General features: G+C 40.1%; 1 protein-coding gene across 5 annotated transcripts in view; it reads left to right on the forward strand.

Annotated features, from left to right (window-relative positions):
• Positions 1 to 13,637, forward strand: part of EEA1 (early endosome antigen 1) — a 78,491-nt gene that overhangs the window by 7,194 nt on the left and 57,660 nt on the right. For 3 of the 5 annotated variants that reach the window (XM_030002751.2, XM_030002746.2, XM_030002747.2), the window contains exons 2-3: positions 1,559 to 1,651; positions 4,673 to 4,795. In XM_030002751.2, the coding sequence (XP_029858611.1) occupies positions 1,559 to 1,651; positions 4,673 to 4,795 (216 nt within the window). The remainder of the gene's footprint in view (positions 1 to 1,558; positions 1,652 to 4,672; positions 4,796 to 13,637) is intronic. The other 2 variants (XM_030002748.2, XM_030002750.2) reach the window with 1 other exon arrangement.

The raw sequence follows: 13,637 nt of genomic DNA on the forward strand, positions 1-13,637 counted from the left end.
CAGCGTATGTTGATCACTTAACTGGTGACACCAGAAAAGGCTGGAATGAGGAGAGATGGTCCTCTCCTTCACTTACTGTCACCAGCCCTGATAGCTTGCTGCATCACTCCTCCTCACTTCCCCTTGGCCAGTCTTTTCTAAAACTTTTAGCTTTTCTAAAACTGAACTGCATCTCGCTGGGAATTAAGTCCTTAATCAGTAAACTTGACCTTTTTATTACATATTTTTTTATTTGCTCTGTAATAAAAGGCTGTTATCTTTATGAAAATTGGAAATAGAACATTCTTTACAAAACAAAGCAGGAAAATGGACTTAATTTTCAAAGTATGGAGAAGCACATGTGCTGCAGGTATCTTATAAAAGGTTATATAGCTGATTTGTCTGGAAAAAAAAAAAGGATATATTTGAGCAAGAAAATTCTAAAGCAAATAAGATTTTGGAGACACCAAGATCTAGAAACTGAAACTGTTTATCTACTTCTGTCCCTCTCTCTGTAGATTTCCATATATATATTTAAAATTCTGTATCTTTAATCCCCCTATATTAAATTAGAAAATCCCTTATAACATTACAAGTATTTCCAGATGGGCAACAATACAGCAGTAGCATTACTTCATCCCATTTGCAATTGTCGTCATGGAACTGGATAATGAACTTCTATTTTTTGTTGAAACTAGGATTGCATATCAGTATTAAGATAATTTCTTTACTGATGTTTGCTTTGAGAATGCTAACTCTTCTGCCATTGGTCAAGCAGTGGTGTTCTGGAGATGAGTAAGAGAAGTTAAATGAAATTTAAATCAAAGTTACAGTTAAATAATGATTATAAGCTGTGATCCATCTATCCAGATGTTGAATCATGTAGTTTTTCAAATTTATTTGATTATTTTCTCTAAATCTATAGTTTCAAATCAATACTGTTCTGATTGTCAACATATTCAAAGGAGTTTATTTTTATAGGTTGTCTTATTGATTAAGATGTTTTAACTTTACTACAGGCTTGCTTTTTGTTTTTATTTTTTCCAAATCAAGCCAGTGTACCTGCTTGCGTGCTTATTGTATCAGCAGAGTCCTCACTCTTTAGTTTTCTGTCTTTCGATTATTTAAAGGCTTGTTCAGATTGTAGACAAGTTGTCAAGAAAGTGGTATGATACTATTTACTGCTTCTGAAACTGTTTAGATTGTAATTTCTAGTGTTTTCCTATTGGATATAGAGACTTAATTTAACATCACATTGAGTGATACAAGGGGAGAGTTTAGCTTAATTCTTTGTTTTGTCTTGAGCGTTCATGAGAGGAAGTGGTTTAAAGTCCTGGCCTTTGCTTCTGGTGTTTGGTTGTCCTTTGATGCATGGAGAGTCTTGGATAAAAGCTTTTGTTGAAGCGTTGCACTGAAAATTACGTAATTACTCATCAGTTTGTTCACTTCATTACTCTTTTGGAGGGACAATACTTCTGTATTCCAGCAAGTAGAAGAGAGGCCTTTACATAGGATACGTACCATGTGTTATTAAATACAATCTGTAGACACTCATTTTTCTCTCCCCCCTCTATTTCAGACTCCGGGTAGAGGTGGGTCTCAGAGCTCGGATTCGGATTCATCTGCCACGCCAGGAAATGCCGTGGATGTGAACAACGAAGGCTCCTCCGAGGTACTGTACACTGTACGTGGGACTGGAGTCTTCAACCTTGGGTGCTGTTGGGAGTAACTTTTGATGCCCTGCCTAAATAAACGAAATGCTGTACTAAATAAACAGAAGTGTCATCTTCTAAGAATTGGTTGTTATTTAAATAAAAAAAGGAAGGCTAGGCCATATTTATATGTGACCGTGAATTAGGTTTATCTATCTAAATGGTCACAAGCAATTCTTCCTGTAATCCTAGAGATGAATTATTAAAATTAAAAGCAATGAGACATAAGCTTAAGACTCCTCGTTAATAAATCTTTTATGAGAGTTCCGAAAAATGAGGCTTAACATTTTATCACACTTGTACTCCCTTTCCACCTTGCTTCTGCTAAGCTAAAAATGTATACTGGAAACCACCTCCTCCTCCTTGTGAAATATCAAACATGTTGGGTTTTGTTTGGTATTGGTGTATAAATCTACCACTTGTAAATCCTACCCTTTTTTTTATGTGCTGTATGCCATGCTTAACCAGCAGAATAAGTTGTTATTCTTGCTTCAATCCCATATTACAATGTCTTTGGATTTACAGTGTTGTCAAATATTAACTCTGAAAAATGCAAACTGACTTCACTGGCTGTTGAAGCTAGTTTGTGCTAATGTAGCCTGATTACCTAGCTTGAAAATGTTTCAAGCTTAGCATACAAATGCAGTGCAAGGTTAATGACTCCTATTACAGCATTAAAGGGAGCAAAGTGCCCTTTCTTACACTGAATAAAGTGTATGATGACTCAAATACTCCTATGTCTGCTATGATAAGAGATAAGAGAAACTTTCACTGTGCTGTTTAAAATCCTAATTGTGTTCGATCTGTGCATCTGCTTATTTCTTATTTCTTGAAGCCTTATTACAGTCAGTATGATCAGACATTCCTTAATATTTTGCTGCATGTTATACATTTCACGCATTTGTGAGTCCAGATCTGTTTTGTACGTGTATTTACACTGTCCCTGAAGCAAATAAATATTCGTAAATTGCAGACTAAAATCTCATTACTTTTGTAGTTAATTAAGGCATAAAAATGTGCAATGACATAATTGCTTCTTTCCAAAGTTTGGCTAAAATTGCACAATTCTGTTAACACGAGTGCAATATCAGTGACTGTACAGCTGGTGGGTGTCACAAGATACCTCAATACTAATGTAGTAGTATTGTCTTGACATAGGACAAGCTTTTAAAGTGGTGGTGTGCCTGCACTATTGCACCATTGCTACTGAGTCGAAAATGGGCCAGACCAAAGGCTGGCGTGTCACTTCTGGTTGATACTGTATAACATGAAAAAGTATCTTTTAGTTGTCAGTAATTCCACCATCTGTTGCATTAATTACAAGTGGGGTGTTCTCCTTAGCGTACTATTTCAAAAACTATTTGAAACTGAGCTCTGAAGCTGGTGATGGGTTTTTACTCTCCTGCGATTCACGCGTTACCGCGTGCAACTCAAGCCTTTCTTGTTGGTCTTCCTTTTCCTGTGCAGCTGGCCTGAGGTGTTGGCTCTCTGAGAGCTTCTCTCCAGGAGCACCGTAGCCAGACTTTGCAGAACGTTTGCTCTCCATTTTATCATTACGTTCCTGCCTGGTTCTCCAGTATTATGTAAAGTCAGAAATCCAGTTGACTTATTTTCACTCCAGTTTCTTGGCTAGAGTTTCTAATTTGTATTGCTGCAAGATTCAAATGGAGAATAATTGTTAAATCCGTGCAGATTCTCATGTTTTCTACCTCCTCAAGCCTGGTGGAAATCAGTCCTGATTTTTGAGAATAGTAGTATGAGACAAAAGGAGTGGGGAAGTCTGAATTCAAACTGTTCCTTGCTCAAGGAGAGGTGAAGGTCTCCTTTAATCCCATCTGTGGCCGCGTCAGTACTTCAGATCACACGTAGACCTGTAGTCCAGTCTAGATACATCTTTTATTCACTGTGCAGTCTGCCCAAGGAGGAAGCGTTTGAACCTATCCTACATTTGTAGCTTAGGTCCCAGTGCAACTCTGTCTGCAGTACAGGGTTGCTAAATATTCAATGCTTGCAGTGAGTCCACTGGTGTGCTTTACGCTTTCATTAGTGTAATGTGGCTGCGTTAGCTAGATGTGTGTGCCACAGACATCCTTTTTGGAAGGGGCCTTAACCTTTCCATGCATGCACGGAGGGTTGTGTTCAGTCTGTTCTGCCTGCCTCTGTAGTGCTCTGCCACCGAGGCGCAGGCATCCTCCGGCCAGCGGCGTGGGGCAGAGCACTTGACTCTCCACCCTGCTTTTTCTAGGGGTTTAAGCATGTAGCGCGTGTCTTGAAGATGTAAAGCTGTTGTCCTTCAGAAACCAATTTAACTTTTGGCTTTGGTAAATCTCTGGTGAGCATACTGAGGTGGTTTGTTTTTTTTTTTTTTCATTCTACCAAGGTGGTTTGGTTTTTTTCATTCTACCGAGGTGTTTTGTTTTGGTTTTTTTTTTTTCATTCTACCAAGGAAGGTACGTATTTTTCCCTAAGTGACCATGCCAGCCAGGCGTGCAGCTGTGCTGGCGCCTAGGCCTCTCCTGCTGCCGCAAACTTGCTTATTAATTTAGAGGGGTATTTCTGCAATTTCACCGCACCACTCTTGTCTCTCTCTGTGAAACATCTGAACACCCTTGTGGGAAACTGTGTGATGGATCTGACATGAAGCCTTATAATGGTCCATTCACAATTTGTTATGCAGCTTATTCCTCTGTCACATGAAGGGGGTACCAAGAGTGCCAGGAAAACATAGTAGTACGCAGCATGGTGCTAGCCTTTAAAGTGTGTTTTAGATTTGTTTATTTTCATGTTCTTAATAACTGTTCCTTCTTGCCTTTTCCATGGTATTGATATGTGGTTTGCAAAAACTATCTTTCCAAAAGGAAAACAGACTTTGCTTTTGGTGATTGTAGAGAACCTTCAGCCTAAGAATTTGAACAGCATTTGATTCCAGATCTGCTTTTTTGTCTTTATTAGTTTCTTAAAATCAAATATACATTCCACAGGGCTTCATCTGTCCACTATGTATGAAAGTGTGTGTAACTCCCACTGATCTGTCTGAACATTACCAGAATGAGCACGCTGGGACAGAAGGAAGACAGGAGCTTCGTGACCTCCCAGCTGTTACTGTGGGTCTTGTTTATTTTGTTTCAATAGCTTTGGTAATGGGCTGCTTTAAATGAACATACATCTTTTCTTGTGGCTTGGGTGTCAGCTTTTTAAATTGTTTCATTTGATTCCTTGCTGATACATAATTTGATCTCTTATGCAAGATTCCAAAGTATACATTCAGCAGAAGAATTAATCTGTGTCTAGCTTTCTGGTTTGCAGTTGTCTCTCACATGAAACATTTGCAGTATTGGGAGACTTGCAGTCACCAATGTATTCTTTTTGAGCAGCTTTTGCTGACTCAGTATAGTGATAAATGTGGTATCGGATCTGGTACATCCTTTGTGAAAAGAAATGTTTCGAGCTCTTATTAGCTAACTATTTTTAAAGCAGATTTCTAGTGGGAGATAGGTACATTGGGTAAAAGATGGAACAGAGGACAGGAATATAAAAAATTTAGAAGCTTCTCTTCTTGAACATGTTTAAGAGCCTTATGTATTGCAGCAACATTATAAAAATAATTATAAAAACAATTTTTTACTTAGAATTTTATTGGAATTTTTTATGCCCCCAACAAAATGCAAAGCCTGTCTCAGTTAATAGACATTATAAATAGTGCATTTCTACATTCTTCCAATTGTGGAGCGTAAAACTGCACAATTAAAACAAAGGGTGCAGTTTTACACTCCTTAATTGGAAGAATTTAGATTCTGTAAGGTAACAGCCTCCAGCTGCACTAGGCTATCTGAATTTTTCCTGCTGTGAACCTTCAGAGAGTAGATTTGACTTCTGGGAGCAGGCAGCTTGCCATGCACAAAATGGGTTTGTATGGAGGTGAAGTTTTGCATTCTTTCTGCAGATGTTACTTTTGTTTAGTTTTGAAATCAAAGTGTTTATTCTAGGCTGTGCGAGTGATGTGATTTTATTGTGTTTGTTGCTGTATGCATTTGCTAAGTAGTGCTTTTTTCCTTCCCTACACTCGCTATGTATTTATTTTTGAAGGGAAAACTTCAAATTGTGGGATGTTATTCCCAAAGATGATGAAAGCCATCAATACGCTGATTGTCCTAGAGTTACTTGAGATCTCTTTTCAAGGGTGAAGTGTCGTCTGTTAAAGTGAGCAGGATCTGTGGTAAAACTAGCCTGTGCTGCTCTGCTGGAGTGCTGGGGGACCTCCTCAGAGCCAGGACAACTGGGGACTGGCTTTCGATTGACTCCTCACTGCCTCCTGTTGAAGCAGGGACCATCTGTAGGGCTCTGTTCGTGGTCAAGTCAGCTTTTTATTTTCTTTATTATCTGGTCACAGTGCAAGTGCCTTACTTGAATAAGCTGTGACTTACCGGTGACAGACTGTGGCATTCCTGATGCAATGGTATCAGTTGGTTGTGGGATGTGAGCCATCAGAGGTGGTTTGGTTAACTGAAGAAGTTACTCTTTTATTTAAGCTGGGTTGTGTTTAACGTAGTTTCATGGAGCTGACTGCTGGTTCTTGCCCACTTTGAGTTTTTGTTTTTTCACCACCACTTACTTGTCAATACTTTTTACTTGTCAATAGCTGATTACAACTTTTTAACTTGATTAGAACTTGTGTATTGAGTGTAACACATGAAATGCAAATTCAGTCATTTCTAGCTGTTGCTGTTTCCTGTTGCTAAAGCTGTTCTTCTTGGTACAGTGGTTAAGTAAATATCTGGAAGAGGTGAGAAACAAAGAATGCAAATATATATGGGGTTTTTTTTTTTCAGTTTGATCTTTTGTTATATCAGCATGCATAGAAGCATTGAAAAAGTGGGGAAATCTGTTAATTGCTTTCATCATTACTAGTATGTAAAGTTTAAAATACTTGACTACTGAGAAGCTGGTGGATTGTTGATGGAAACTGATAGTCTGCATTTGCAGCAAGCGCACTGTGATCCTGAAACAGCAACACAACCAGGGTGTCACCCTTCATTCCATCTTTGCTGTTCCTGGGACAGCATTGTAAGAATAATATAACGTTATCAATGTCATTTTATGTAGCAGGCACGTGAAGCATTGCTAAGCTTGGCTTGCTTAAACTGGTGTTTGGCTTTCTGTTGTGTGTGGATACTACTCTGAAAAGTTCAAATACGTTTTGTTGGAAACAATGCTGAAGAAGCTCCCAAGTTCAGTTTTTTTGCCAGTGCATTCTCCTTCAACGTGGAGATAGGATGTGTTGCAAGGCCAGTGTTTAGTCACACTTTGAGAGACCTGAAAAATTGTCACTTGGTTGACAAAAGCATTAGTAGTTTGCTTTAAATTTTGCCTATAGCCTTCTTTACTTACCTTTCCACCGATAGAACCTCCTGGCTGATGAAAATTTTAGTAAATCAGATCATTTGCCCCTCTGTTCTCCTTGCCCTTCCCTCCTCTCCATCCTCCATGCAGTGAGAGTTGGTCTTGTTCTTCAGACAGGTGTCCACACCTGCAGTTTCCGAAGGTGTCTGATGTCCTGTTGTGGGAAGGGATCCTCGCCACTCACCTACAGCCTTATTTACGGTCTTCCTCTTAAACAGCTCCCTGTGCAGCCCTCGTTTTTCTAACTAGGGGTTGCACCATATGATAACTGGTGAAAATGACAGTGAAATACTTTCCCCTGCCCCCTAAACACTGATGAAGCCTTACTTTAAAAGACAAAGGCTTATTCAGCTGCAGGAACAACCACCAAGATGTTGGCAAGTCTCCCTGTCCGTATATAGCCAACTCAGCCAAACAAATGCCGTGTGGAAGTCACACGCGTTGCCATGTTCCCAAACAGGGACATTGTTCCCCAACTTTCATGTATACAGTGGTGTCAATAACAAAAGCTGTGTGGCTTCTTCTGTTTTGTTTTCTTTTTCCTAAAGGAATGATACATTTCTAAACCATGTCCAGCATTTCCTGACTGTGTCTGTTGGATGCTCAGGACATCTAAACAGTGAGTCAGTTAGAGAGGCTTAGTTTCAGACTTCCCTTTCCAGTTTCTCATGAGGCATCCAAAAAACCCACTGTATGATACCCCTGCAATGTTTAGAATATAGTGGCTGTTAATATCTAGTCTTATCTACAACTAGGCTAAATCTAAGGCAATTTTTAAACAGGTCTTTTGGGTAGTCCTCATAACTTTCCAGATGTTTAGTAAATATGTATTTCTTGGCTAATAGGAGCAAGATATGACCCTGATGTTTTCTGAATCGGCTTTTCATAGCAGGATTGCCTAGAGTGTAAATTGGCATACTAGTTGTGCAAAAATGTGGGGTTTTTTTGTCTTTCTTTGAAAAGACCTCATTCCTTATGGTGTTTTTTTTCCTACTTGTCTCTTATTGTAGATGCAATTGATTGCATCTTCTGTTATTATGGATGCTCTTGGAATGTTGCGGGCTGGTTTTGCACAGAACATTGTGTCAATGCTTTAATGCTGATATTTTATTCTCTTTGGCTGCTCTTTTAGTTCCTTCTCAAATTAGGTTGTGGCAGCTGTTTTCACCTTGCTTGCTTTGCACAGGAACAAAAATCGTTGGTTGAGCTACATTAGTACATTAGTTTGCTGCAACATCTGAACAATACTAAGAGAATGAGGAATTAGAGATACTGGATTGATTTGACTTAGCTATGTGATGCGACTTTTCTTTAAGAAACAGAGAATCCACTGGATTAGAATTTCTAATTCGTGACAAAATTGTAGTCTTGTAGGTTGTGACAGAATTGTAGTCTTACTCATCAATACTAATAACAACAGAAGAGAACTGAACTAGAAATTACGTTGGTTCTATTCTTCTCAGGAAGAATCCAGCTTCTTTTCTGGGAATACATGGAATCTGCAGTCTGGTATAAAATAAACTGTAGCGAGACACCTTTTTTCTTTTTGTCCAGAAAGTTAAATACTTAGTAGTAAAATTGAAATGGACTGCAGGTCTTAATTATATAAAACATGACCTTTTAACCTACTTTTCTAATGATTAAATAGAGATGTTATCTGAGGAAGCCACTGTCATCTTACTGTTTATGTAAACACAGGGGAAAGGGCTTTTTCTGGTGGAAGGCATGGAAAAAATGTCAACTGTATTTTCCTTTTAACAATATATAAAGGGAGTGGCCTAATTTATTTATTCTTTAACTTAAAATCTCTCTCTCTTTTTTTTTTTTTTTTTTTTTTTTTTAATCAGTATGTAAGACTTCTGAAATAAATTACAAAATGTGGTCTTGCCCTTGCTGTCTAGGCAGACAGTTTAATCTGCCTCTGAGAACTTCCTGAGGATCCAGTTAATTGTGTCGATATATATTTGGGAAATAAAACCTAGAAACTACTTGATACATCTTTCAGCTCTGAAACATCAGTACGTTTCTGTCCTCTGGCCCTAAGTATATACAGTTCCTAATCTTCTGTCCTGTAAAATGTTTCAGCCTTTAAATCACTGTAACTGGAGAATATCTGAGTTTTAGTTTAGAGTTACTGTTTAAATGCTGTTGAAGATGCGTATCTTCTATCAGGGAAGGTTGTGGAGGTTCACGTGCACTGGGAAAATGTGAATGGTGAATTTAGAATTTTTCCAAATATTCACGACGCACAGAAAATAAAATCAGCTCCAGGAAAGTGTTTATGCCTCTGAGCATGTGAACATGCCATACAGCTCTTGAACTTTCAGTTTTTAAACAGGCTGGACTTTATTCACAGCATACAGCTTATCGTACCAATACAGTTGTGAAAGAGCTGTTAATGTAAGTCTGGATTCTGAGACATGGGCAAACATAGGTCATGGCTGGAAGGTGTTACAGCTCTGAGCTTGAATCACAGCTATTGCTTTTTCTTTATGCGGCTCACTGAAACAGGCTGTAGGCTTGAGTGCTCGCCCAGTATTTCTGGAAGGTCAGAGACGAAGCCAGAAACTCGAATTTATTTAAACTTAAAGCTGGGCATGTGGATGCCAAGCATGTTAAAGTGCATACTGGATTTGGCTTAGCTGTCCTATAGCATCTATATGGTAGAAGAGTCACTGATCTTTTCCATATGGTACAAGTATCAATTATACTGAAATTCTGTGGAGTTTTTTTTGGGGGGGGGGGGGGTGGTGGTGTGTGGGGTGTTTGTTCACCACAGTACTTAAATATTTTCCGAGAAGAGTGTTTGTGGAATAAAACTGACTTCTCAGTGGAAAACAGCAAAGTTCCTTGGTTCTTTAAGCTTGACTCACGACATAATTGCTGGAATAAAAATTCAAGATGTTGCAGGAGCTCTGTGCGCGCTATCCGTGCTATATGGCTCTTGAACACATACAGCTGTAGATCAGCAGCAATCATAGCAGCCTGAATGGGACCACTTGTTCACTTCTATGCAGTATTAAAATGGGATTGGAGAATAGACTAGACAGTCATCAGATATTTCGAGAAAATGCAGAGGAAGCTGGGTAGATATGCCTGTGACTTTCAAACTTAAATAGGGTGCCTTTTTTCTTGGACTTCAACTAGATGAGCAAATCTGAATTCCGTCCTGTAAAAACTGTTTTGCCCGTGGGACTGTTCTTCAAGAAGTCATCTTCTTTCTGCCAGATAACTGCAGGTGTTTTGGGTTTTTTTTGTGGAAAAGGAGCTTTGAATAAAGCAAGCTGTGCTTTCACTCATTAATTGCTTAAGACAAGATTTCATATTAGCTCTACAAAGACCATTTCATTAAAGCTCTGGGGAAAAAAGAGCAGTTGGCAGATGAAGACAGATTTAATGCATGTATATGTAGGTGTCTCAAGCTCCAGTTATTGATGATGGAGCCCAGGGAGCTGTTATGCTGACCGTACATATGGTATACACATTTATTAGGTCAGCTGACTAGTTTCTTCCTCCATTAACTGTGTTGAATAGCTCTCCATTGGTAGTGATTGGGGAGTAGGCACCTACATGTAAATGTTTGATTATTTTTTAAACCTCAAGTGGAAGCCTTCAGCCTGTTGAGGATATATCTTTGAAAATCTTCAATTTTCTTTGCTAGTGAGTAAGGAAAATACTGCATTTCAAAATGTCTTGTCATACTACACAACTCCGTTACATCAGGTTTGTGCAGAATGGTGAGGAAAAAACCATAACAAGTAAGACAATATTCTGAGAAGGCTGAAATTTTCAGAAATAGATTTTTATACCACTACCCTACTCCCCCCAGTCCTACAGAGTAATACAAGGAGAACCCAGACAAACAGAATCCATTCAGTCCTGTACCTTAATTTTTTTGTTACGTATACTATTTCTGAATCAGTTTTAAAATAGTCTGAGGACTAGGGGGGCTCTTCGGTAGCCTGCAGTCAGCCTGGCTGTGTGCCATGTGCCTGTGGGTCTGTGCCTCTGCTCCGCTGGGCAGTGTGTTTCGATGTGGGAGGCCAAAGTTCTTCCAACAGTTAATAGCCCTGTAAATTATATTGGTACAATAAAAATAAATACGGTATTTCTTGTGGCGAGAGTTTCCTTCCAGTGTTGCTTTTGGCATCCTGGCATGCTTCCCAAAGAATACTGTATTAATGATTCGTACGAATATTAATGTTACCCGAAAGGAATCATTTACCTCGTATGCCTTTTAGGAGAGAGAGCACTGAGAAGCTTAACTTTATCAGGCCTGAAAGTAAATCTTAACTATTAGAAGGGGAAAAATACCTACAAACATTCTTCTACAGACTTATTTGAAAGTCTGTCTTGAGAAAGGCAAGTAAAGAAGCCTCTGGTGCTTCCACGGAGTCTGAGATCTTTGGTAAATTTGGCATTATAACTCAAGCTGAGGTGAGACACTTTCCTACAAAACTTCTATGTAGCAATTTCTGTTCTGCTCCGAGTGAAACTGGTGTGTTTTGGGGTCTTTGCTCTGAGGAAGGCCTGTCCCACCGTGAACAGCATGGTGCTGTGGAGGTGCTGGGTGCTAGGCATGGCTCACAGGCGTCCACCTGAAAAAGAACATTTCCCTTGGGATCAGAAAATTGGGTTTTGAAGTTTATCACCTCTCTCGTTCTCACTGGAGTGCCTTGACCGCTGGGCCAGGGGCTATTTTGAGCTGTAAATTGTGTGCTGACTCCTAGGGGCTTGTTTGTGCATGTATGTGGGGTTTCGGTTTGGATTCCTTTTCTTTTTTACCGTTCTTGCTCTGTCTTGCTTCAGCAATTTTGTGGTGATCTTAAGAACTCTTTCCTGATAAAAACTTGTGCATGTGGTGGTTGTGGTTTTATTTTTATTTTCTGTTAACTGACAGGTGTCTGCAAAATGCTTTGGATTCCAGAAGTTGTCATTTCCTGATGGAAAGATTCTGTATTTATAAAAACAAAACCCAACTAATCATCCTTTAACTTCTTTTGGGCTCTTTTCTCCCTATGTAGAGCGAAAGATAAAGCCCAATTAGAAACATCAATTAGGGAGTTATGAGTTACGATGCAGTGCTGCAGGGGCTGTAAGTGATGTCTTTGCTTTTATTAAATGAAGAATATGAATTGCCTTTCACTTCTCTGTGGCTGTGCTTTATGCAGAGTAACTCCTAAATGCATTTTAAAATGAAATCTACCAAGTGTCTCTTGGCAAATACAGCCTTTTGAAAAGTGTAACTGTGCATGTTTTATGTGGTAGCTTCCTTCTTCAAATATAAGAACGTTGCTCTCATACTTGCTGCTTCTGTAAAGGAGTCTGGTAGTTAAGGGAGCCAAGTGCAGACTTACTGGAAAGGACACCTCACTGCGGTGACCGCTGTCACATCTCATGGTTGTAACTGCACAATCTCCTCTTTATCCAGGGCAGGCGTGGTCCCGATATAGGAATATCTTGCACTTGATATAAATTCCTGTAAACTAACAAAAATGCCTACAAGATTCAAGCATCTCAGACCATCAGGTTTCTTCCCCTCTTCCTTCTTCTCACACATTTGTCTTTAGGTTAGTAAAATACACTTTTGCATATATTTTCAAATTCATCTCAAGGTGATGCTGAGAGAGAGATGTTTTTATGACCGTATTTGAAATTTTTTAAAAAGAGCTAAAGCAAGAGACCCACCAGTTCCAGTCCCCGAACAAGACTGTCACCTGGGGCTAATAGTTGCAGCGTGGGGAACCTTTACACTTCTGTGTTTTACTGTCTGGTGCCCAGGAAGATCCTGATGATTCTGATTTTCTTACTCTAAAGAGAGCTGAATTAACGCTGCTGTCGTCAGAGTCGACATTTGAATATTACCAGCCTGCGAGACGCAGCTGGGTCCTGGGTTTGTGCAGTTTGAGGCTCCGATGTGCGAGCGGTGGTGCCTGCAGCTGCAGGAGCCCGTATTCCTGCCCACCCCAGCTCTGCGGAGGAAGGATGACGTTTTCCATGGTGAGGATGCCCCGTTGCAGAACGGTGACGTCTTACTCTGTTAGAGCTTGTGCCTCAGACCTCAAGGAAACGCTGCGTTGGAGTAAGGGCGTGCGTGAGAGCTGTAACCCAGCACTGCCTCCCAACAGCGCCAGATCTCCCAAACGCGAGGCCAGCCGTGGTCACGGCAGTGCTGGTGGAGAGGCTGGGGCTGGTGGGTGATGCGTTTTTATCCCTCCTTGTGTGAGAGGAAGGGGGTTTCTACCATGAAGAGAGGTTTTGTCCGTGCTTCCCCACTGTGTCGGTGACAGCACGGCTGCCTCCCCGGAGCTCCTGTCCACCCCGCGGGCTCTCAGCTGCAGCATGTTCCCTTGTCCTTGCAGCCGTTGCCTTCAGATCTGCCTGCCTGGGAAATCTTAGGCTGGCTTTGCCTAATAATTGAGACGAATGATTGCTGTCCCCTTGGGCTAATTGCGCATGTAATCTATTCTTTCCTCTTCTCCAGGGCTCCTCTTTCTGCGGAATAAAACCCAACCACAAAAAAAACCCACAAAAAAAAAAAAAGCG

This window comes from Aquila chrysaetos, chromosome 26 (genome assembly GCF_900496995.4).
Source record: "Aquila chrysaetos chrysaetos chromosome 26, bAquChr1.4, whole genome shotgun sequence".
Classification (NCBI taxonomy): Eukaryota; Metazoa; Chordata; class Aves; order Accipitriformes; family Accipitridae; genus Aquila; species Aquila chrysaetos.